Source organism: Schistocerca gregaria, chromosome 6 (assembly GCF_023897955.1).
Source record: "Schistocerca gregaria isolate iqSchGreg1 chromosome 6, iqSchGreg1.2, whole genome shotgun sequence".
Classification (NCBI taxonomy): Eukaryota; Metazoa; Arthropoda; class Insecta; order Orthoptera; family Acrididae; genus Schistocerca; species Schistocerca gregaria.
In genome coordinates, this window is record NC_064925.1 from 545,313,628 (window position 1) to 545,339,400 (window position 25,773).

Consider the following 25,773-nt stretch of genomic DNA (forward strand, 5'->3'; position numbering starts at 1 on the left):
CAGTAGATGGCGTTCCCCAAGGAAGCGTTTGCTTTTCCTGTTATAGGAGACAATCCGAGCAGCCCTTTCAGACTTTTTGCAGACGATGCTTTAATTATCATCTTGTAAAGTCATCAGATCAAAACCAGTTACAAAATTATTTAGATAAGATGTCTGTATGGTACAAAAAGTGGCAGTTCACCCTAAATCATGAAGTGCGAAGTCATCCACAAGAGCACTAAAAAGAATGCGCTAAATTTCTATTACACTATAAATGACAAATCTAAAGGCTGTTAACTACATACTTCGAGATTGGAGCGATTACATAATAATGCTGTGTAGAAAGCACGCCCAAGAGCACGATTTATTAACTGAACACTTAGGAAATGTAACAGTGTAACTACAGAGACTGCTTACACTACGCTATTCTCCCTCTTCTGCAGTACTGCTGTGCGATGTGCGATCGCATCAGATAGGATTGACGGAGGAAATCGAAAAAGTTCGAAGGGCAACTCGTTTTGGTACTATTGCGAAATAAAGGAGAGCGTACCACTGATATACAAGAATTGGGGTGGCAGTCATTAAAACAAGGGAGTTTTTCACTGCGACAGGACCTTCATGAAATTTCACTCTCCAACTTTCTCCTCAGAGTGTGAAAATATTTTCCTGGCGCCCACTTACATAAGGAGAATTGATAATCATAATAAAATAAGAAAAATCAGAGCTCGCACGGAAAGATTTAATTGTTTGTTTTCCTGCATGCTGTTCGGGAATGGAACGGTAGAGAAGTAGCTTAAAGGTGGTTCGATGTACACACTGCCGGACAATTGTGAACTGCAGAGTCACCATGTACACTGAAGATTCTAACTGGTGCACCTGCCTAATATCCTGTAGGGCCCCCGCGAGCACGCAGAAGTGCCACAACACGACGTCGCATCGACTCGACTAATATCTCTCCAGTAGTGCTGGAGGGAATTGACACCATGAATCCTGCAGGATTGTCCATAAATCCGTGAGAGTTCGACGGGGTGGAGATCTCTTCTGAACAACACGTTGCAAGGCATATCAGGTATGCTCAACAATGTTCATGTCTGGGGAGTATGGTGGCCAGCTGAAGTTTTTAATCTCAGAAGAGTGTTCCTGAAGCAGTTCTGGAATTTCCAAGTACTTCAGAATGCACATTGGACATGAATGGATGCAAGTGATCTGATTAACCTGCCAATATAGCAGCAGTAACCGACCTAACAACTGTGCCAGACACTTGTCTTATACAGGCGTTGCCGACAGCAGCGCCGTATTCTGCCTGTTTACGTATCTCTGTATTTGAATGCGCATGCCTGTACAGTTTCTTTGGCGCTTCAGTGTAGACGCAGATGCAGACGTAGGGCTCCGGGAGGCGGTAATTATAGAGGGAGATGAGCGAGTCTCTACGTGAAGCAGGTGCCCTACGATGAAAGTTCCAACAGTTATGCAGATGGAGAAATAACTAACACGTTAGCCTAGCATGGAGAGCGGCTTCGAACTTACAACTCACAATTACCGTCCCTGACAACAGCTCCGCTAACGAAGGCGCTAAATCACACTGCCAATAAATACGGAGACGCCTGGCTCGAAACGCAGAGATGGGAAAATTTATCACTAAGCTTGGAGAATATACCGCAATCCATGTTTTCGATGAATACACGGTTTATTCGTAACTAGTTTGAACGTAAGTCTACCTGGAGAGTGGGTGGTGAGAGGGGGGAAAGGGACCAAACTGCGAGGTCATCGGCCCCTTGTTCCCAGTAGAACAATTACCGAAGGGAAAGAAGAAAACAAAGAAGACGTACGGCACAATAATACGAGAAAGGAAGAACCAGAAGAACGACAGAAGGACAACAAACTACAATGGACAAAACAGGACAAGAAAACCACAGAAAGACGCAAGGAACAGGGAGAGGAGATTAAAAACAAGAAAGCAGATTACCATGAGAATAAAAAAGGCGAAGCCAGCCACTTAGAACACATTAAAACCTTCACCCTAAAAGCCCAAGGATGAGGGCACAGAGGGAAAAAGGACATGCACTAAAACTCAGATCAAATGATAAAACCCACCCTCACGAAACTAAAGCTGCTGTTGAGGCATTGTCGCCCAACACTGAAGGCAGGGTGCTGCGAAAGTTAAAAGTTCGCCGCAGAGCGGCGAAAAGTGGGCAGTCTAACAAGAGGTGGACGACTGTCATTTGGGAGCCACAGAAACACTGAGGTGGGTCCTCGCGACGGAGGAGGTAACCGTGTGTGAGCCATGTATGGCCAATGCGGAATCGACAAAGGACAACTGATTCCCTGCGAGAAGCCCCCAGGGCAGACTTCCACGCATTGGCAGTCTCCTTGATGACACGCAGTTTGTTGTGCATACTGTTGTGCCACTCAGTCTCCCAAAGCAGAAAAACCATGCAGCGTAAGACAGAGCGCAGGTCAGTTTCAGAGATGCCCATTTCTAGGACAGGTTTTCGCCTAGCCTGTTTGGCCAGCCTGTCAGCAAGTTCGTTGCCTGGGATCCCGACGTGTCCTGGGGTCCACAGAAACACCAATGAACGACTGGACCGTCCCAGGGCAGAGATGGACTCCTCGATGTTCGTTACCAAAGGATGGCGAGGGTAGCACTGGTCCATAGCTTGTAGGCTGCTCAGGGAGTCAGAACAAAGAAGAAACGACTCACCAGAACAGAAACTGATGTACTGAAGTGCACGAGAAATGGCCACAAGCTCTGCAGTGAATACACGGAAGCCAGTGGGCAAGGAATGCTGTTCAACACAGCCTCTGAGGACATAGGTGAAGCCAACATTACCATCTGCCACTGAGCCGTTGGTGTAAAAAACTTCATAGCCCCGAAACACGCCAAGAATCGAGAGGAAGTGACAAGAGCGGTTGAGTTAACGGAGTCCTTAGGGCCATGCAAAATGTCCAGCCGAGGCTTCGGCTGAGGTGTACACCGTGGAGGTGTATGTGAATGGACCTCAGAAGTAGAGGTGGTAAAGGGGAGTACTCCAGTTCGAACAGCAATCGTGAGCCCTGACCTGGGCCGCCGATGCGGGGGATGAACTGCCACGGATGGGAAAAGGAGACGGTAATTCGGATCCTCAGGAGAAATACTAATGTGTGCAACATAACTGGTGAGCAGTTGCACACGTCGGATGCGCAATGGAGGGACACCGTCCTCCACCAGGACACTGGTCACCGGGCTCAATCTAAAGGCTCCCGTCACTAGGTGAACGCTACAATGCTGCACTGGGTCGAGGAAACGCAATGCTGAGGGCGTCGCCAAACTGTAAACCAGATTCCCATAGTCAAGGCGGGATTGAAAAAGGGCTCTGTAGAGCTGCAGCGGCGTAGAGCTATCTGCACTCCAATAGGTGTTGCTCAGACAGTGGAGAGCACCCCCGCTTAAGCTGACGAAGGTGAGGCAGCCAAATCAATTGGACATCTAAAACCAGTCTTAAGAATCGTTACGTCTCTACTACAGTGAGTGGATCGTCATTAAGATAAAGTTCAGGTTCCAGACGAACGGTACGAGGAAGTGCATGACAGACGACTTCGTGGCTGAAAACTGGAAGCCATCGGCTAGAGCCCATGACTGCGCCTTGTGAATGGCTTCCTGTAGGCGCCGCTCAGCAACACCAATACTGGAGGGGCAATACGAAATCCGGAAGTCATCCGCATACAGAGAAGGGGAGACCAACGGCCCTACAGCTGCTGCTCGGCTGTTGATGGCCACTAAAAATAGACACACTCAATATGGAAACCTGCAGAAAGCCATTATCCTGAATATGGGGAACTACAGGAGGCACCGACTTGGACACAGAATGTACGGAGCGACAGGAAGTTTTGGATAAAAATCGGGAGCGAGTCCCAGAGATCCCACGCACAGACTGTGGCAAGGATATGATATCGCCACATCATGTTATACGCTTTATGCAAGTCAAAAGAAGACGGCAACCAGATGTTGGCGTCTGGAAAACGCTGTTTGGATGACAGATTCGAGGGACACAAGATTATCAGTGGTAGAGCGACCTGGCGGAAGCCGCCCTGGCACAGCCAGTAGGCCAAGTGACCCAAGACCCAACCCAACTTCCGAAACACCATACGTCCCAGCAGCTTACAAAGCACGTTGATGAGGCTGATGGACCGATAGCTATCCACATCAAGCGGGTTTTAGTACTTGAATGATAGTGCTCTCCACGACTGCCATGGAAAGACGCCATCGCACCAAATCCGGTTGAAGATGACGAGGAGATGTGGCCTGTAGTCAGACGAGAGATGTTTAATCGTCTGACTGTGGATCCGATATGTCCCAGGAGCTGTGTCAGGGCAATGCGCAAGGCCGCTGAGGAGCTCCCACTCTAAATGGGGCGTTATAGGGTTCACTGTGGCGTGTAGTGAACGAGATTATTTTCCTTTCCACCCGGCGTTTGAGGATGTGAAAGGCTGGGGGGTAGTTCTCCAACACAGGCTCAAGCACAGTGCTCAGCAATCGTGTTTGCGTCGGTAGAGAGCACGCCACTAATGTTAACGCCAGGGACACCTGTTGGAGTCTCATACCCAAACATGTGTCTGATCTACGTCCAGACTTGAGATAGTGACGTATGGCACACAATGGTCGACCCTTACCTCTCCCAACAATGCTGTTTCTGTCGTTCTGTAAGTAGGCGAACGTGGGCATGGAGCTGCTTAAATGTTATTTGGGGCGCTAGGGAAGGGTGTCATTTATGTCGCTGTAGAGCTCGCCGACGCTCCTTAATGGCTTCAGCGACTTCCGGCGACCACCAAGGGACTGCCTCACGCCTCGTGCACCCTAAAGAGTGGGGGATCGCTTTTTCTGCTGCAGAAACAATTGTCGCAGTCACCTGCTCAACCAGCACATCGATGTTACTGTGTGGGGGAGATTCGGCAGTGACAGCAGATGTGAAAGTTTCCCAGCGTGCCTTGTTTAAAGCCCATCTGGGCAGGCGTCCGTGGGCCTGACACTGGTGCAGTGGCAGGAAGATGGGGAAGTGGCCGCTACCACACGGGCTGTCGTGTGCTCTCCAGTGGATAGATGGGAGAAGACCTCGGCTGCAAAATCATACCAATGGCCGAGTAACTGCCATGCGCCACACTGAAATGTGTGGCGGCCCCACTATTTAAGAGGCAGAGGCCGAACTGAGACAGTAAAGTTTCGACGTCTCTGCCTTGGCCAGAAAGCTTGGTACCACCCCACAAGGCGTTATGGGCATTAAAATCTCCCAAAAGTAGCAAAGGTTTAGGGAGTTTATCAATCAGTACAGCTAATACATCCAGGGGTACTGCACCATCTGGAGGAAGATACACATTGCAGACAGTTTCGTCCCTATCCTGACCGCAACAAATTCAAGATGGGTTTCAAGTTGCACATGTTCACTACAGACTGAGGTTAGGACATAAACGCAAACTCCACCTGACACTCGATTATAGTCGCTACAGTTCCTGTAATATCCCTTATATCTGCAGAGGGCAGAGGTCCACATTGCCGGGAATCAGGTTTCCTGGAGGGCAATGCAGATAGCAGGTGTAAAGCTTTACAGTTGCCTTAGCTCAGCAAGGCAGTGAAAAAAACAACCGCAATTCCACTATAGGATGACATCATGAGACTGGGAAGACATGGAACATTCAATGAGGTAATTTATGCCTCAGGGTCACCTGCTGCCACCGACTATTTTCCTGAGCAATCTATATCCCTTTCGTCTGAAGGTCTGGCAAGATCTAGGTCCTTAGTGGACGCCAAAATCTCCACCCCATCCCCAGATGGACAGCTTGTAGGCAGCGATGGTATGGGTGCCACTGCAATGTCCTAGGTCTTCGGGGTTTTCTTCTTGGATTTCTCTCGCTGCTCCTTGGGTTTCCCTGGCTGGGAGGATCACCGGCTCAGTCTCCAGGATTGAGGATGAGCATGACCAGCTGCTTTCTGGCTCTTCAACCACTGGCGGGTGTCACCTTTCCCACTAGCAGAAACCTGGGAAGGGAGTGACCCAAGGGACCCCTTCCCAGTGAGGGAAGCCGAAGAAGACTTGCACTTCTCCAGCTTAGAAGTAGGGACAGACATCCCCGATGGTTAGAGGGTTGTTGGTCCCAAAGTAGGTGATGCAGGAGCAGCAGGAAGGAAATGCCCTCACTATCTAGGGGGGCAGGTGTAGTCTTCCGGCTCTGAGAGGTGACTTGGGTTGGTGGAGCTGATGCTGCCAGAACTGTTGTAGTGGCATAAGATGTCATACACACAGGATGCAGACGTTCAAATTTTCTCTTAGCCTCAGTGTAAGCCAGTCAGTCCAAGGTCTTTTACTCCACGATTTTCCTTTATTTCTGGAGAATCCTACAATCTGGCGAGCAAGGTGAATGGTGCTCTCCGCAGTTGACACAAATGGGAGGTGGAGCACATGGAGTATTGGGATGTGATGGGTGTCCACAATCCTGGCATGTGACACTGGAAGTGCAGCGAGAAGACATGGCCGAACATCCAGCACTTACAACACCGTGTCAGGTGAGGTATATAGGGCATTACGTCACACTGGTAGACCATCACCTTGACCTCCGACAATCTATCAGTCACAAAGGCCAAGATAAAGGCACTGGTGGCAACCTGATTATCCCTCGGACCCCAGCAGACATGCTGAACGAAATGTACATTCACCGTTCTAAACTGGCACACAGTTCATCGTCGGACTGCAAAAGAAGGTCCCAGTGAAATATGATACCCTGCACCATATGTAAGTCTTATGGGTCATGATGATTACAGAATCATGACCCAATTTGTCACAAGCGAGTAACTCCCGTGATCGGGCAGAGGATGTTAATCAAGACTGACCCAGATCTCATTTTGGACAACCCCTCCACCTCCCTAAACTTGTCCTAAATGCTCAACGAAGAACTAAGGCTTCATCATAATTAAAGATTCCCCATCAGCTCTCTAACGTACAAGATAACACAGCGAATAAGATCCGCTGTCGTCCTTAGCCTCACATTCCTCCCATGGTGTGGCCAGGGAGGGGAACGATTTTGGGTCGTACTTCTGTGTGTTGAATTGTGATCACTTCGAGACTTCTGGTGTTTCACAACCAGCAAAAGATGAAGGTGTCCTCGCCCAAGAGAAGGAGGATGGGCGGGACTGCAATGCCTTGATGAGAAAGTGGGCTAAGGATCTAAATGCACACTGGACACGATGCACCATGTAAGGCGCCCTTTCTCAATTGGCTTGGGAAAATTTTGAAAAATGGAGGTCACACCATACAGTGGACCATCACATTGGACTTAATCCAACCCAGGGCCTGCAGGGCAGGGCTACCTGGAGACAACGGCATATGTCTGTGGTATATTCCTGTTAAGATGTGATGTTTATTTGCTTTCCTTGTACAGGGCATTACGTAAATATGTATGTACCCATTATTAAGTGTGTTGTTTATTCTTCTGTATATCGTGTGCATAAACCATTCATGCATGAAAAAGACTGCAAAAAAAATTTCACACTGTGCTTAAAAACTGCATCACAGCACGTCGTGAAAAGCAATTAGTAGCAAACCAATCCTGTTAGCGGTGGGAGTCCTTTATGCCACGAAAGTAAAATATAAATTTCAGATTGTTCACGTAGGGTGCGTGATGCGGCGGAGACATTGCTGGCGCAGTCTCCCCTCTTTTATTGTATATATCGCTGAGCGAATCGGTAAAACGAAAATCAGCTTACAGGAGTATGGGTACAAACCACAGATCGCAAATCTCGTAGAAAGCAGAAATGTGCGTGTCCGATTCTAAGTGTACCATTGTTATACTATCGACGTGAAATCGTTTAAAGCATCCTGAATCCGATCCTTGCTCTATCTGTTCGTTTGCCGACGTCGGATGTCGTAAGCTAAGGCGAAGCAAAACGCAATGTTTTTTACTTGCCCTTTCTGAAACTTCGGTTTACTCTGATTTTTTTTCCCACGAATTTGTCCCCTCCCTCACTGTAGCTACCGCTATGGGCTCGGCTGCTTTTTGCACGTTCAAAATATGGATCTGCTTGTAGTCTCCATTTGGAACCATTTAAAAGATATGGGTTAGAACTTAGGCGATCACCGTACAAAATGTACTTTTCACGGTCGTTACCAATTGTCTCGTTAATTCTTCGTAAGTACACACGAAGTCTATACTAATAAGAAACTCACAATAATGCTAACGTTGAGACGTTACGTGTGGTTTCACGTACCTTGTTTACTTTGTACAGGTTTTCAGTCCTTGAACGAGAAAGCGACAAATGGTGTCACCGCAGGAATGAAGAAAGTGAAGCAGAGAATGGGAATATATATATGTAGTACCTGAGAGTGGGCCTACATCATGTGAGCTGAGCGAGGTTTGCTGTTACTGGAAAATTTCTACTGTTGACCCTATATTCGGCGAGTGGCGATTGACTACACCGGAAAGTGACATGGTTTCATAGAAACACAGTGAAGAAAGAAAAGGCTTTAACGTCCCGTCGACGAGGAGGTAAGTACAGACGGAGCAAAGACTGACTTGAAAATGAAATCGGCCGTGTCTAATTCAAAGGCAATATTTCTGAGTTAAGTTGAAGCCATTTATGGGAAACCAAGGAAAACCCAAATCTGGATGGCGGGTTGGAGTTTCGAAACGCCGTCATTCCGAATGAGATTTCTGTGTCTTAACTGCTTTGTCGCCTCGCAGTGTCATAAGCCTTAGTGTTTGGGACCAAAGAAAGCTTTGAAGGGTTTGTTGAGCGTTCTAAGCCATAGCAGATGAAATAAAGGCAACAAACTTTATTTAATATGAGGTGCAAAAAGTATATCGGCTAATTACGGCGTTGTAAACATGATTTTTATGCTTCTTTCCTGGGCGACTGACAAGACCGTCTCCGGAGGTATTACGCAACATCACACAATGAGGAAGTCGAGAACTATTGTGGAAGACGTGCGTCTACGCAGCAGACACGATCAGAAAAAATTTGCTTTCTGCAGGAGAAGCGGCCAACTAACCCTGCGGAACGGAGCCGGTGTCTGAGTTAAAAATAGATTCGCAGCTCTTTGACTGTGAAGGAATCTGGGTGTGACTAACGCTACCCGTAAAAGTGTACTTAACGGTGTCGCCGGATTTTTCGTTGCATACTGCTGTTGGCAATGCTTCACGCGATTAACGACGGGGACTCAACATGACAAATCTTTAGTCAGATGAGAATAGCCAATGAAATTCTCGATCATACCTTCCTTTGTTTCGTACATTAAGTTACCTTATACTCTGTTTCACTCGCAGCAATTTCAGCAGTGCTCTTAGGTTCCTACATAATTTCAACCTCTGAAATAATCACATACGCTGATTCGGAAAAAACGGCCTAATATTTGGCCAAAGACTCATTTTCAATGCTACTAGCTGGACTCTCAGCAATTTACGCTGTACCACTAGGTTCCCAGACACACCATAACCTCGGAAATGTTGACGTGTTTGAAAAACAGCCAAATATTTGGCGTAACCAAAATTGTAAGATTTATCTATTCTCATTGGCTATCTAATACTGTTACCGGCTTGACTAGGTGTAACCATAACGAATTGCCAATAGCAGCTTTCACCGAAATTCTGTCGACACCAATAAGTATACTGTAGCCATACAGCTGCGTGGAGACATCTAAGATTTAACTTATTAAGTCGCAAGGCATTTTTTTGTGAAAGCCCAATGCAGACGTAGCCTAGACAGAAAGCATTTCTGTCTTTAATCATATTCAGTAACGTACAGTACGCTACTGCTCGCCACTCAGAAATCAGACCGTCACCAAATACGCACTGTGTATTAGTCACTGTTGGTCTGATACGCCTGCTTGCTTTTCCACATCCGTCTAAGAAAAAGCACAGGTTGTTCGGCTAGCGTCTTAGAAGCACAACTCCTAAATAAAATACAAGGTGCGGCTCGCAAAACCGGTCCGTAAAGTCAACACATGAACTAATAACTGACGCTCCTGTCAAGTTTGAATAAAACTCTTCCAGGATTCCCAAATACGTCACTTCTCACTGTCGTCTGGAAGAATACGGGCCCCACAACACGTATGGCAAATCAAACACTAATCTTGTCGCCAAGCAAGGGTGGCTGGTGGATCGCATGTGGATTTTTTGTCTACCAGTATCGGTTGTTTTGGGATTTACGTACCCAGACTCGTGGAACCACGCCTCGTCACTGGTTATGAGCCTTAGTGGGTCCAAGACATTTTCTCAACAGCTACGAACAGAAATGCACTCTCCTCTGCAGGCCAGGATTCTTCAGTTCTTGCGTAACTCATGTGGCACGTTTTTAACTTCAGTCTCCTTAAAACAAGTCTGCAACTCCTCTCACTCGCGTGAACCTTTTGACAAGCTCCTGGTTGACTTGCGACGACTTCTTATCTTCTGCACCTGCCTCTTCAGGTGTGCAGACAAGTGGTGGTCTGTTCCTGGGAGCATTTTGAACCGACCCTGTACGCCGCTATTTTTTTGTCAATTTTTTCGCTGGCACAGAACGTCCTGGAGATTTCTTCTGAAACAAATTCTTTGTTTTCACGAAAGACACAGTGCGGTTGAACGCTTCAACAATGGCAACACGCTCGGGTAAGGAATAAGGAATACGGCATCCCCAACTGGTTTCGACAAGTTTCAATGGCTGCGGCTGCGTTACACCGTAACGAGGTTTCGCGCAGCGTCAGTACATCAGCGGAAATGGTTAGTTAGTTCGTGCGCTTTGCGTACGACAGGTCGGTTTTACGTGCCGCACCCTGGATGAACGAGGCTATAGGTAAGTAGGTGGCGTACACGCCTGAAATCTTCTAGGCGACGATTTAGCGACAGGGAGAGCCTTGCAAGAGAAGATGATTCGAAATTCGTAGAAAAGAATTGAGTGTAGGTCAGCAGGTAAATACCGTACAAGCTGAAAGGTCTGGGGTTCGATCGTCACTCAGCTTTTTCTGTCATTTATTGTTTCTTTCACCTCTGGCGAAAATTCTACGTTGAATCGGGGTTTGGAGTCCATCTTCAACTGTAGAGTCGCCCTATAAGTGGCTGAATAAGTCGGGTCAAAAGTCAGAGCAGGCAAGCTCTAATCACTATCCGATGCACTGCGGTGATCGGGATGAGTTGGACTCAGCCAGAAAATTAGTGGACGGTGCATCGCTGAGGGGCTATAGTTGGCGCCATCCCTTTACAGTACTGTTAAGTGTAGATGACCACGTGCCAGGGCAAAGCCTAATGCGCTGGACGGACATCAAGGCAACCGGCAACAGTGCCACATAGCCTCACAGACGGTTCACAGTTTAGCGACGCTAATGCGAGGGTGATTTGATAAGTCTGCCAAATTTCCGCGAAAGAATGGAACATTTTTGTAGAGCCTTGATGGCTGGTAAGCTTGATTATTGATTAAGTATTTACACAATATTCGTTGCTGACAGTCGACTGAAATGGTCAGTTTGTCGACTGTGACTAAGTGGAAAAAGTTGAGTTTCATGCTATTATTAAACATTTTCATTGGAAGAGTTGGACTGTCGCACAAACAGCAACAGAATTGAATGAATATTTGTTTTCTAAATAAAAACACCTTCTCTTGCTGCACTACTTTATTCTCCCAGATGCGTTTCGCCTTTCACTTTAAGGCACCATCAGTGGGACGTTTTTTAGTTGGCATTTAGCATTGGTGTTTCCTCTCATTTGCTCACATGTAAGTCGCACTACCGCTCTATTTACGAAACAAACACGTTTTAGTGCTCCGAACATTTTTCTTCCCACTTTTCATTTTGTTTGCCCTTGTCGTTGTGATGCACTATTAGTCTTCTGTCACTACTCTAGACATAACTCTAATACAGACGTAACTACTTTGAGTTCACTGTGCACCTCATCCTGTTTGGTTTGTTTTAGTACACGTACATCGTACTATGTGCGAGGTGGATGCCGCGATTGCTCACTGACGGCCAAAAACGCATACCGCACATTTCAGCGCAACGCCTGTCGATGTTTCATACCAATCCGCAAAAATTGTTGCGCCAATTTGTGACTGTTGAAACATGGATGCCTCATTACACACCAGAGTCAAAACGGCAGTCAGAGCAATGGACAAAGGCTGGTGGTAGTGCACCGAAGAAGGCAAGGGCCAATTTGTCGGCTGGTAAGGTGATGACCACTTTTTTGGTTGGACCGTTTGAAACTTTCGTTAGCTGAAAAAAGATAAAGGCTAACACGAAGAAACTGCTCTTTCACCAGGATAATACACCATCCCACACATCAACGATAACAATGGCGAAAGTGCACGAATTGGGCTTTGAATTGGTTCCTCGTCTACCCCATTCAGCAGGCTTAGCCCAGAGTGCCTTATTCCTTGTCCCTAACTCGAGACTTTGCTTGCTGGGAAGAAATTTTCATGAAATGAAGCTATAGTTGCAGTCAACGAGTATTTTGCAGAGTTTGACAGAACCTATTTTTCTGACAGAATGAAGAATCTAAGATCGCTGGACCAAGCGTGAATCACTGAAAGAAAACTATGAGGAGAAGTAACGTGAGTTTTTTACGAAACAAACATTTTTTCTCGCTTTTTGTCTGACTTGTAAAACCCCACTCGTACACCCTCCACTCGGGGCCAGGGACTGTTCTCAAAACAGGGACTCTAATGTAAGCTGCGTGCCATCAAGCCACTTCCCTAACCACGAACGCACCTGCTCCAAGCGTTACTGTACGTCTTTGCACAACTGGCGTGAACAAGACGCGATGTTTGTTACGGTACTAAGTGTTTAACGCCATTTGGCTGAGCCAGCGGTGCTCCACTGCGCGCAGCAGATTGAGAGAACACAGAAGCCACAGAAGAATCCTCATGATTATTGCAACTTAAATGTATTTGAACCTGTTTACAATAGCCACGCCCCCTCTACATTTTGTATCCCTCCACATTTCCCTCAGTTACGAAACTGATGATTCCTGGATGCCTCACATCGTTTCATATCAACCGATCCCTTTTTTAACTCTACTTGAGACACAGCTCTCTTCTTCCAGTAAACAAATATACAACACAGGAAACTTCCACTAAATGATAGCATACATTGTATTGGTCTGCTCAGATTACAGGAAAATGCGGAAAAAATACACGGAAAGAAGTTCAGGCGGAAGTTAAGCATGTAACCACAGATGTGATGAACAACATCACTTGTTGCAAATTGCAAGTAGAGCAGCAGACTGTATCCATTACATTCTGGTTCTGTACTTCTGACCACAGATCAGTGGTTTCCTCCCACTGACTCAATTTTTAGTATTAATTCAATTTATGTATTTCCCTGTGTGGGGTAACTCGCAGCCTTCCATTCCTTTACGTTCGTTGTCCGGTGGTGCTACTTCCACGTACCTCGTCGGGTAACCTCTGGTAGTACTGTCCGAAAATTACTGGTTAAAATATCAAAAAGGCTCAGCCCTGAAGACGCGCTCAGATGGACTAATAGCTACGGCAACTGCTCGCAGAAGTCAGAGCGGTGTCATACGAATAGGGCGAGTCGTAAATTTTAGGTGGACAAACTAATACACTGTTCGACGTGAGGTTCGCCACAGACCACCTGGTGTTTTGCACACACATGGAGCTACAGCAAGCAGGAAGTTGCACGCAGTCTGTTCCGGAGGAGCAAGTGAGACTGCTATCTGGAGCGTCTACGCCACGCCCTGCAAACTGCAGCTCGGTGCAGTTTTAAGCAACGCTTTCTCACATACATATCCCAAGAAATCCTAGGCCTCACTATGGTTTAAACCGCCACACCATCGTACGTGCACTCCTAAACCCGCGTAACGTAATAAATTCATATGTTAGTTGATACCTACATCGGAATATTTTTATGTTGGCAATAGGCGAAGCCGGTAATAGTGACCTGTACAATTTATGTGATCATGACGGATCTTTACAAATAAAGTACCGTAACACGATCACGAATTGATTTCCAGACAAAGTCTACAACTCATGAATTCACTAGGTGTAACATTCTTCATTTCCATATTATAGAGTCCACAAGCAACTGCAAAATTTAAATCTCCACAGGCAATATTCCTTCTTCTGCCCTTGCTCTCATTTTCAATCCCCGAGTTTTGCCGTTACTCCTTCGCATGGGGTATGTTTCGTACACATAACGGACTTGCGTCGACAGGGTGGTAAATTCTTCGAACTGTTCATACTGGTGTTTTACAACCAATTTCTTTAAGTTCTGCGCATCGTTGAGGCTAATTATTGATGAGGTATTTCCAACAGCAGCAACTTCTTCAGCAAAAGGTAAAGGAAATAAATGGTTAATTGCCAACATTACAAAGTGCTCCGAGAGACGGAGATATTTCTTACGAAAACACTATCCTAACCCGGTGTTCCTAAATTGCCAGGTACAAAGATGTACTCAGGACGGTACTGAAGGCGGCAAAAACAAATGAAAAATTCAATACATAATACACATAAAACAAGAAACTGAAAAATAGCAATGAAGTATAGAAACATATTAATCAAAGACGGGCGCAGGTTAATGCAAAACATTCAGAAACTAGAAAAATTTGTGAACGACTTTCAGGTATTGCAGCTACAAGATTCAACAAAATTTACCCAAAACAGGTCAAGTGTTCACAATGATACAACATCCCAGAACACATCACAGTACAAAAATTAAGCGGTCAGGAAGCCTTCATAAGGTGCCAGTCTGTTCCAAAGGCATGTGTACACAGTATACAAAAACAATTAATTATAAATAAAGCTTTTAGCTCAAGCTTTTTCAAGAACATTTGAAACAGACAAGTTATGCACCCTACGAAGATAGAGAAAATACTCCTACTGTAAAGCAGAGGCCAGTTACCTTCCTCTCACCATCCAACACACAATAGAATCAAAGAAACTTACTAGCATAAACAACCTATGTAACAGAATTTGGTTTCATAAGTAGCAAAAGTACAGTACTGGCCATAACACAGCTTACAAAAGTAATATTTTAAGCTCTTCACAGGGATGAATTGCCTAGCAGACCTACCCAAGGCTCCAGACTATACACTACAACTAAACAAGCTATTGAAGCACTAGGTATAATAAGTGGCTAACTATTAACTCAATTCATATCTGGAAAGTAGGGAGCAAAAGATAGAGACAGCCTGCACATTTAGTGAAAACTATCAGGCTCAAAACATTGACTTAAGTATCCACCAGGGTAATGCATAATGATCAATGCTGTTCTTAATACACAGCTATGGCTATCCAATGAAAATAAGACAAAATATTCTCTTTGCTGAAGACACCAAAATTTTAGTTACTTACAAAATGACAGTACTCATATCTGAGAAATCAAATGAGCCCCAAACCCCTGAAGTATGTACAAAACTGGGCAGTAGTAATATATATAAAGCAAGCAAATAGCTTAAGTATCAAGACGAAGAGAGAAAACAGCTTTCTTACATTATAAATAACATAAATGATAACTCTATACATTATGTAGTATGTAATGTTCTTAGGGGTAAATATTGGTTGTCGAAGAGATCACGAGCTTTTTATCCCCTTAGCATCCTGTCACCAGCCTGTGATAGCCAGTGTCTTGTGGCGACATAGCTATTGCTATGTACTCTCAATCCTTAGCTATGCAGTTCTTTACTAGGGACCAAATGCACCTGGCATGGACACAGTTTTGCAACTACATGAACGGACCACAAGAATAACCGAAAGTAGTAGTCACACTCACAGTAAGAAAATATTTTAAAAATTGGACACCCTTACTCCAACACATGATATCCTCTATCTATTACACACTTCACTAAAAACTAATAAGTATGTCACAAATAGACAAGAGCCCATTTGGGCAAAAAAAAAAAAAAAAAAAAAAAAAAAAAAAAAAAAAAAAAAAAGATTCAAACAGTGTTTTGTAATGGAGGTTAAAGTTTCACCATAATTTGCCGTAGGGGATGAAGTGATGACTTAAATATAGTTATCTAAAAACCAATCCAAATGCACCTTTTAAATAATGTGTACTACAAAATTTAAGATCACTTAACAGTAAATGTTAGAGAGAAAAATGAAAATTAGAGCACTTCTGTCACAACACATTCATAGTGTAACGCTTTTCACAGGGAAAGCAATCACACAAGATCTTTAGTCCATAGCACTTATGTTCCACAATCTTCCTGAACTTAACATCTCATTTGTCACAAGAAGATGCTGGCTCAGTTTCCCTGACCGATTGGAGGGCAGAGAGATGTGACAGAGGTGTGGTAGCATGATCATGGTATTGAAATCATCTGTAAATGTGCGTGTTATATGTAGACAGTGAATTGTGTTTAATTATTTCCAATCTTGAAAAACTAAGTTATTCCATGTATGTGTATACGTACGAGCAATGAACAACAGGCGCAAACTGAATGTAATGGAACACGTGTGTAGAAACCAAGTTCAAATTTGTGAGGATGAAGTCTCATGCATTATCAGGCCATCCTGAGTTACATTTTCCTAAATTACCTCTGGCAAATACTAACAAGGATTCCCAAATGAAGCCAAGAGATCTCTAGTGGAAAAAATATAAGAACAATGGCACACACTGGTAAAGTAAACACATGGAAAAAAAGAAATTTAATCCTAGACTCCACGCTGGGGTAGGCACAGTACTGGAACTAGCACTGTGTTTGCTGCTGTCAGACTACGAACAGACAATAAAAATTCCTAACCTTTATAAATGCTTGGAAACGTACAAAATTTTCTTGAACATCCGAAAATAGAAAGGTCGTGATAACATACGTAAATATTGAGAGGAACATTCCGTTGCCATATAAAATACGTGGCAAAACGCATTTGCCAAAAGAAAATTGTAATGTCTTCGACGTTGTCAAGGTGTGGTATGACATCTGTAGGGTGTTGATCACGAGGATAAAGCGACTGTGGTCCGAAAAAAAGATGTGTACTTTTAAGGTGGCTACAAAACCATCACTGAACTTCAAATACAACATCATTCGGTTGTTGGGGGCCTAAGAGGAGCATAAGGTGGTATAATCAAAGCTACTCGTAATACGACAACATAGAAGTGGATTACACTAGAAAACATCACAGAGGTTGAACGAAGCTATTAACAATAGCGCCACCAACGAAATACAGTGATTCAAGGAAGCTTTAACCAAACAGAAATAACAAAATCCTATTTAAAAATTACAATTTACTTACCTCCTTTACAAGGGGTCCTGTGAGTGCTGTGCTGTGCTCTGTAACCGGTGATCATTTCATAATCTCCACTGTCTCTTTTGATAGGGAAAGAAACTTCTATTATGTGATCACAGCCTTGCATTAACATCAAAATACCTTTTACTTTCTTTTTTCTGTCTTCGACAGACATCCTTCTTTCCTTCATATCTTCAATTAATTTGTCCTCCGCTACCTGACACGCTCTGTGAAAGAAGTACTCAACCATATCGAAAAATCGTGGATTTTCTGCGGTAGGCACATCCTTTAAACGCTCAGGAATTTGATGATCTGAATACGATCTTGAATTCCGTAACTGAAATGCCGCAGGACACACTTTCAGAAGAGCGCCAACATCGAACTGTGTGCTCTGCTTCAGAGCCCCGACTGTTCTTGAAACAGCTTTAAGATGGAACATTGTTTACAGTTTATTTTCAGTTGAACGACAACAACATACAAATCACCAAACTCCTTTCCCGGCTTCTGTAACCACCCGCACAGCACCCGCTACACAACACGACAACAACCCACTCCACCTCTTCCTGCAGAATGATACAGTCCAGCTGGTGCCTAAGGTTGCTCAGACTGGCACCTCAAAGATAATAGCATTGCAGAGATCACTTCTTGTTGTATATTATATCTGTGATTGAGCAGTGCTCGCACGTCAAGATTGTTCAAGGAGGCTATCCAACGAATGTGACCTGGTTAAGGCTTCCAATAAAATTTAGTAATATTGAAGATAATTTCTAATCAAGACACCATATTCGAAAACTTGAATCACATGACGAAAGCTGATAACATAATTATAGAAGAGAAAGATATTTTCAAGCGGTTTTATATTGAAGCAGAAAGTGAAGCAGCAGCTTTTATTACGCTAATATTTAGTTTACGGTAAAATATTTGCTTCTGTAGGGATGAACAGAGATAGATGGCGTGCTTGTACTGGATGTAACCTGACAAAAAGGAGAGAGCGAACGAACGAACGATGCCGCAAACTAAATTAACTGCAAAAGTGTGATCTTATGCTAAAAATATGACAAAACAACCTGTAGTTCATTGCACGTAATTTAATTATACATTGTTGTTTATAACATAATTTATATTAACAGAAAGACCATTTGAGACTATTCTATATCAATGTGTCTATTGTTATGTTGTACAATGCACAGCGAGTAAGTGTAAAATTTTCATGAAACATTCGATGAATTGTGCTGTCTGTCAAGTAGATCTGTCGTGACTGTGATGTAAATTTCTTAAAGTAACTGACAAGAAAAGAATGTGATCTGTAGAACATGCAAATAACTAAATATACTTCTCCGTTTAGCAGTTTTTGATGTACATATGTGGATCACATCCAAGTACATATTTTCATTGCAGTTTTACAAAGTGATAATCACCTAAAGTATTTAATTATCTTAGGTATACCTTACCACTTTTAAATATGGTAGCATCGCACACAATTAAAAATTTTAAATATTGTATCTACTGCAAACTCTACCTATACACATTTTTTCTGTTGTGCCATGAATAAGAACACATCTTGAATTTACTATCCATCTGCTTATGCAAATTTTAATTCTTTTACACTGTGCCACTATTTCTATTTATTTGCATTTAGTACATATGCACTGGCAGAATAGGAAGGACTTCCCACATGCAATAGTTTCATTGTCTGCAAAAAATTTCTCTTTCATGCAGATATTTGAAATATAAAACGATAGACAGCTGTACAGTTTTGCTGCCATATAAGCTTTTACCTTCAAATTTAGCTATGTAGTATTGTGGAACTCAAAACTTTATAAAGTTTACGGCGGTATGATTTCGTGTATCTTCATTTTTGTTGAATTGGTTTTTATGTTCCCATACAAAAAGCAGTATTTTATAAATACACATTCTGTAGAATGTTACAATTTGTAGTGTTGACTGGTGGCCTACAGTTGTCTGTCATTATTGCTTTAGCTATTTTCTGGTGATTACTAATTGGAGATTCAACATTTTTTATTTCACCCACCAACTTATCCAGTATTTTTATTCCATAGGTCATGTCAACATTAAAATATCATAAATACGCCATTCACATTGCACTATCTGCTACTAGTGGTTTAATGTTTCAGAGAACAGATATGGCTGAACTTAGTTTCCTTCTTATGGTAGCAAAGTGGTTTTTCCATAGCAAACAGTTTTTTATGGAGAGCCCTAAGAACTTTATATTTGTAACTACATTCATATTTACTTCTAATAATTGTGACAATTACTCTTCTTCTTCCATTGTTTTTCCTGAATAATATTTTTGTAGTTTTCTCTTTATCACTTTTATGCCCTCATTTAATTTCTGCCAATAATTATACTGGTGATATTATCTGCGAAAAACATGATATCACCTTCACTGTTACGATGTAAATCATTTAAATCTTGTATCAGGAAAAACAGGGGTCCTACAACGCTACCCTATGGTACACTGCTACTTATTTGTTGAAATTCTGGTAAATATTTATTTTGTTTTAATCACATTTCTAATGCTTGTTCTCTATTATGCAAGTGTCATTTACTTATACTACGAGCAGTCCCTCTAGTCCCATAATGATTTGTTCTCTATTTTGCAAGTGTGATTTACTCATACTAAGAGCAGTTCTCCATAGTGACAAAGTTACCTTATTAAAATGTCATACTCCACTATATTTCCATATTTTTGTTGTGCCAAACAATCTCGTAGTTTTCATTTTGTCTGGAAAACTATCTTCCATCATTAGTTGTCAATAATATATTCCCCTTCCCTGTTTACAACAGTTTGCCAAAGCCAAGGAACCTTTTCGGATTCCACAACAGTATAAACGACGTGTTTTCAGGTAAAGAACACGTAGAACCATTTTCAGAGCACATCTTCATCTGAAGAGGAAGTTCTATGAAGTGTGCTCGACAGAGAGCGGAAAAGGCGAAATCTGACACCGAAAGACTGGGGAATAAGGTGGTGGAGGAACGACTTCACAACCCAACTCGTGTACAGTGTCTTTCATGGTCTAGCAGAATGCAGGTGGATGTTATCATGGAATAGCAGCAGTTCACACGGTCTTCGTGGTCGTTATTCATGAATTGTGTCTTTGTACATCTCCGTTGCTCACAATAAATGTCAACAGTGATGGTTACAGCTTGGGGAAGCAATTCTTAGTACACCATGTGTTGCTTTTCCACTACATGCATAACAATGTCTTTTGTGGATGTGTGCAGATATTTGTATAGGGAGCTGCTGCTCTGGTTGGATCAACCATTCCTTCCTTTTCCTTATTTTGGCATAAATAAACCATTTCTCGTCACCAGTAACGATACAGGATAGGAATGGTCGCTGCTGTTCACAAGCCAATTGATGACAACCAACAGAGACGCATACAGTATGTGGTCACCCAATGATTTTTGTGATTTTGCTACAGAGCATACAGGAACCACACACAGATTTTTGAATCTTCCCCATTGCATGCAAATGTTGCTCAATGGTGGAATGATAACATTTCATCACATTTGCCAGTTCTTGAGTACACTGATGTGGATCATTGTGGATTAATGCGTTTAAACAACCTTCATCAAATGCTGAATGTCTTCCTGAATGACAGGAGACAGTAATGCCAAAACGATCCTCCTTGAAGTGGGAAAACCCTTTTCTTGCGGTAAACTGTCCAGTGCCATTATCCCATATATGGCACAACTGTTTCTGGGTGCCTCCACTGCTGTCGCCGACCTATCGAACTCAAATAGAATAGATGTCGGAAATGTTCCGATTTCTACAGTTGGCACCACATTTTATAGTGTCCAAATGACAAAATGACAATATGTAAACTAAAACAGCAACAGTGAACTACGACTAAGAATGACAATAGACAAATAAACCTATAGTAGCAGGAATACCAGATGCAAAACAAAAACGCTACGAAGTTATGCACAACCCTAATAACTAGATGGCAAAGCGCTTTGGATATTTTATTTGTTGTTTCCTTTAAAATTAATGTCAGTTTAAGTCAGTGGAGGTTTTATTATCAAATTTCTTTATTACGTTTACTATCTATTGCTCTCATGATAATGAGTTAATGGAGGAATCTTACTTATTTTTAAGCAGCCGTAGGACTTGCAAAGGATCAGTTTTGTTATTCTCTATAAGTGTCTGGCATACGCTGGTAATTATTTCTTGGAAGTACTACTAGCAACTGCAAGATCGTCTATTACTTGATTGTTTACTTTGACCCGTAGGCATTTGCTATTATAGTCTGATGATATTTTTTTTTTCCTTCTTTGTGAATTATCTTCTATGTGCTTCTGACTTCGTTCAGTGCCTGAGCAACCAAATTTCCCTCAATTTTTTTCATTTCTTAGTATCTTATTGTAAGTCTTGTTGTAAGCTTCATAATATTCAAGAAAATGTTCAGGTTTGTGTGGATATTTGCTGATAATATAAACATTTTTTTTTAATTTTCACAGGATACAATTAAACGTTTTGTCAAACATGACACTGCCTTTTTCTTAACTGTCCACGTTTTACTCGGTAGGTAGTCTTCTGTAATGTTTAGGTAACTATGGAGTAAAATGTTATATTTTCTATTTATATTATCAGAAAGGTACCATTCTGGCCGCATTTCATTTGCCAATTTTTTTTCTTCGGGAATTCTGCATTAGAGATGGTAATGTCTGTTTAAGAGAAATATTTAATTATAAAATCAGTGGCAGATTGAATATTGTTGCTTATTCGATTCTATTGGCTTTTATGGCTGCAACATGTATGGCTAACACGACCAGTTTCGCATCTGTATCTCTTAGCATGACTTGATGGATTATACACAGAAATTAAAATATGTTTGATTCCAGATTTTTCCACAAATGATTTCCAGTTCTTAACCAAAAACTGTGATCCATTATCTCATAACTTTGTGCTTTGCCTACACATCTGAAATTGTCTTATTAAATTTTCGAAATAATGTCACTGCTTGCAACTTTAGTTATAGTTTCTGCTTCATCCTACGGCCAACATAACTTTAACTTATCAGAATCTTCATCTTTTCTTCTAATAAGCGTTCCCTGGAATACTTTCTAATACCTTTAATAATTTCTTAAATTCTCCAGTTGTAATTAAGATTCTGACTATTCCTAATTTTGTTGCACATGGACCTCATAATTTTTTGATCATGCATACCATTTATAGAACTCATTTTAAATTCTTTTTCTCTTCCATGAGCTAAAGTTTCATTGACTCCTCCTAGTGTCATAATGGAAAAGCATCAGCAACAATCTTGTCAGTCCCTATAATGTATTTGCTCCCATAGTCAAACTGTTGTAAGTACAGTGTCCATCTAGTGAGTGTCTATTGTAAAGTCTGCAATTCTGAAGACAGGTTTAGGCTTTGTGATGTACAGAAATACTTTCCAAGGCAAATAAGTTCTAAATTTCGTGAATACCCAGTCTGCTGTAACAATCATTTTCTTGCAACTGTGTAACATTTATTTATTTATTATTTAAACATTCTACTTGTGAAAACAATTGTGCACTGTATAACTTTCCCTATCACCTTTTTTCCTTAAAATAGTTTGTTATTTGTTCTAAATAATAAGTTCTAATTATTTTATTTTTTCTTGATATTCTCAAAAGTTTCTTGATATCCCTCACACCCTGCCCACACAGCGTTGTTTTTAAGTAAATTATTTAGACAGACTACATTTAAACTTTGTTCATTTATGAATTTTTTGTAAAAACCACATAAACTTAAAGAAGCTTTCAATTTTTGTACTTTCAACATCAGCAATCGTGATAATCTAATAAAAAAGAAACTATCATTACCGCAATTGAGGCTGATATTTTCTTATTTACAAGTTTTCAATTGATGTCTGTTATGTGGAGCTAAAAAGTCTCAAACAGCTTTAAATTTCTCAGGTTTTGCCAGAGTACTCTTTTCACTTATCACAGGTCCTAAACGTCTAATTCAGGTACTGTAAATTCATAATTTTTTAATTGTAATGCAATCCCACCTCATTTAAGCCTTTTGTATACTTGTCTCAAAAGTTCAGTGTATCCATTCCAACCAACTTTTAATTTAGGAAAAAGTTCCAGTCCAAGCACATGATCTAGTAATCTGCTACATATGAGTTCAGCCTGAAAGGTAACACACAATACCGCTAAGCTCATGCACCCTAACGAAAAACTGTACATCTTTTCGTCTCTGGAGTCGATGGAACCTGATGGAAACCTGACATTAGAGCTAGACCTGAAATATATTACAAATATATTTATTCACAACCGGTTTCGAACATTGATATGCTCACAGTGGAAAAAATGTTGTGAGAACTTCACATGTCTCACGCCCTATTGAACCAGAAAACACGTCATAGCTTACCTGTAAACGTCAGAATGATAAATGATCGAAGCTGGTTATTAATAAGTATGTTGGTAAAAAAGCACAGTGTGCACTGTGCACTTCTCCAAGCATATCGATACTGTTGACAGTCGCCTGAAAAAAGTTTTGATCCTTCTCGACTGTTGGGGTAGGTACCCCACATGGTTTTACGCAAATTGACTGACACCGTTTCAGATGTAAAGTACAGAAACGTCCTTTAATTCTTCATAAAATGTTACTAAAACACCACTATATTCCCACAATAAGGATTTCATCTCTTGTTTTTGTTTGTCAGGAATTCCTTTTGTTACACAAATGTTTTGTGTCAACAAGAGTTTTGAATTCTATGTCTAGTCCTGGTATTTCTACGTCAAGAAGTTTCCCCTCTTTCACAAAAATTATTATATTAATTTTGTTGTGGTGACATTTTACATTTGATGGAATAAAACTGGTAGAAATATGTTGTCCTTTTGGTACTGTTATGTAAAGCTTTTGTTCTCCCCAGCAAACACCATATCCACCCTTTTTAACCAAGATATACCCAGAATAAAGTCTTCAGCATGTAAAGATATGATTAAACATTAATAGGCAACCCTTCAATAATGAATGTTAGGGAACTTTGATTTTTAACTAATTTATTGTCTCACTATTGCACTTTCATATTTACAGCAATTACAAGCATCTCAGTATAATTCTTTACATGTCTCAGTTTATTAAAGAATGCTTCTGACACACCAGAAACCGGACTACCTATGTCCATAATGCACTACTTTCCCAAAAACCAATCTGCACTTTAGTGAATGGATTACAAATTTCATTTTTTGTTTCATAATTAATATCTTAATGTAATAAATCACTGTCAATTTCTTTGATACTGTGACGCCCAGATTTGTTCTTATTTCTACAGTCCTTATCCATATGACACTCTTTCAGTACATTAATGCAAGTATCGCCATCGTTGTCACCCTTACCAGTAAGTTCCTTAATCTAACTATTCTCATTTGTTTGACAATGCCCACAGCTATCGCACTTTCAGTTGTTCAACAATAATGTATTTGATCTTATATTATGAATCAAGATAAAAAGTTTTAGACACATTGACAATATTTTTACTTAAGTCCTCATGTAATAACATCAGTGTTTAACCATAGATAAAAAATAATCCTCTTTCATTTCAACAGGTAGTTTACCTTCACTATCATGTTTTTTGTAACTAAAATTTTCTGATTATCTATTCACAGTAAATTAAGTTATATAGAACTCACTGGCTCTCATTTTCATAAATATTTATTAATTTTTAACAATGTCTTTGGGTATATCTACACCATTCTTTCATTAAACAAAATATTTCTTCTCTTCATCATATACCACTGAGCCACAATAGCTCATTCTCCCTAATGTCACAAACATCATCAAAATCTTCTTTCCCCACTCTTTCAACGTTGCTTATACACACAATTACATTTGAATCATTTTCAATTAATACAGTCTTCACATGTTGCCTAACTTATTTTTATTTTTTACATTGCATTACCCCAACCTGTAAAAGACGTTATTTACTGTACGTATCTGCTTCAGTCTATATGTGCAACTCCTTTTCCAATGTCGTATACAATCATTGTAAATTCTTTGGCGACAAGAGTCAGTAACTGTCTGAAGATGGCCTTGTGAGCCGAAAACCAGGTAACACAATAAAAATAATACTGCAGAACAAAAGGAATGGCGCTTTCCATTTATTATAATGTTGTTCTACAAAGGACTGATAGAAGATTCAATCTGCCATAGCTTTTAATGAATGTTTTATATACTCAAGAACTGCAGTTTATACTGACTGATTAATCAAAAGTATCACTCTTGTTATACCAGATCCTTCCTGTTCTCCTCATTTAAATGACCCATCCTCTTTCTTGAGTGTTAGATTTAAGTTACCTGTGTTGGACATATCCTCACTATCCTCCATGGTCTCTGTTTCGACCTTTGACTCTAAAACACTAAATTTTAATAACACTGTTTCATACACAAATAGAAAAAATAATCACTTTTGTACTTAACTCTTCATCTGTCTGCTGCCATTACAATGTCACTCCCTCTTATTGTTCAGCATCCATGCTTGGACTGGAATGACATATTTGAGTTTCCAAAATTCCAAATAATTTTAATTTTGTTCCTACAACATGCATATAGTTTCAGTATATAACTGTAGTTATTTATATACTGGACTCCGCAAACA

General features: G+C 41.4%; 1 protein-coding gene across 1 annotated transcript in view; it reads right to left on the reverse strand.

Moving 5' to 3' along the window:
* LOC126277960 (glutamate dehydrogenase, mitochondrial) overlaps positions 1 to 18,014 on the reverse strand; it is a 151,636-nt gene extending 133,622 nt beyond the window's left edge. The window contains exon 1 of the mRNA XM_049977582.1: positions 17,162 to 18,014. Coding sequence (XP_049833539.1) covers positions 17,162 to 17,594 — 433 coding nt within the window. The 5' untranslated portion in view covers positions 17,595 to 18,014. The remainder of the gene's footprint in view (positions 1 to 17,161) is intronic.
* Positions 18,015 to 25,773: the final 7,759 nt, after the last annotated feature.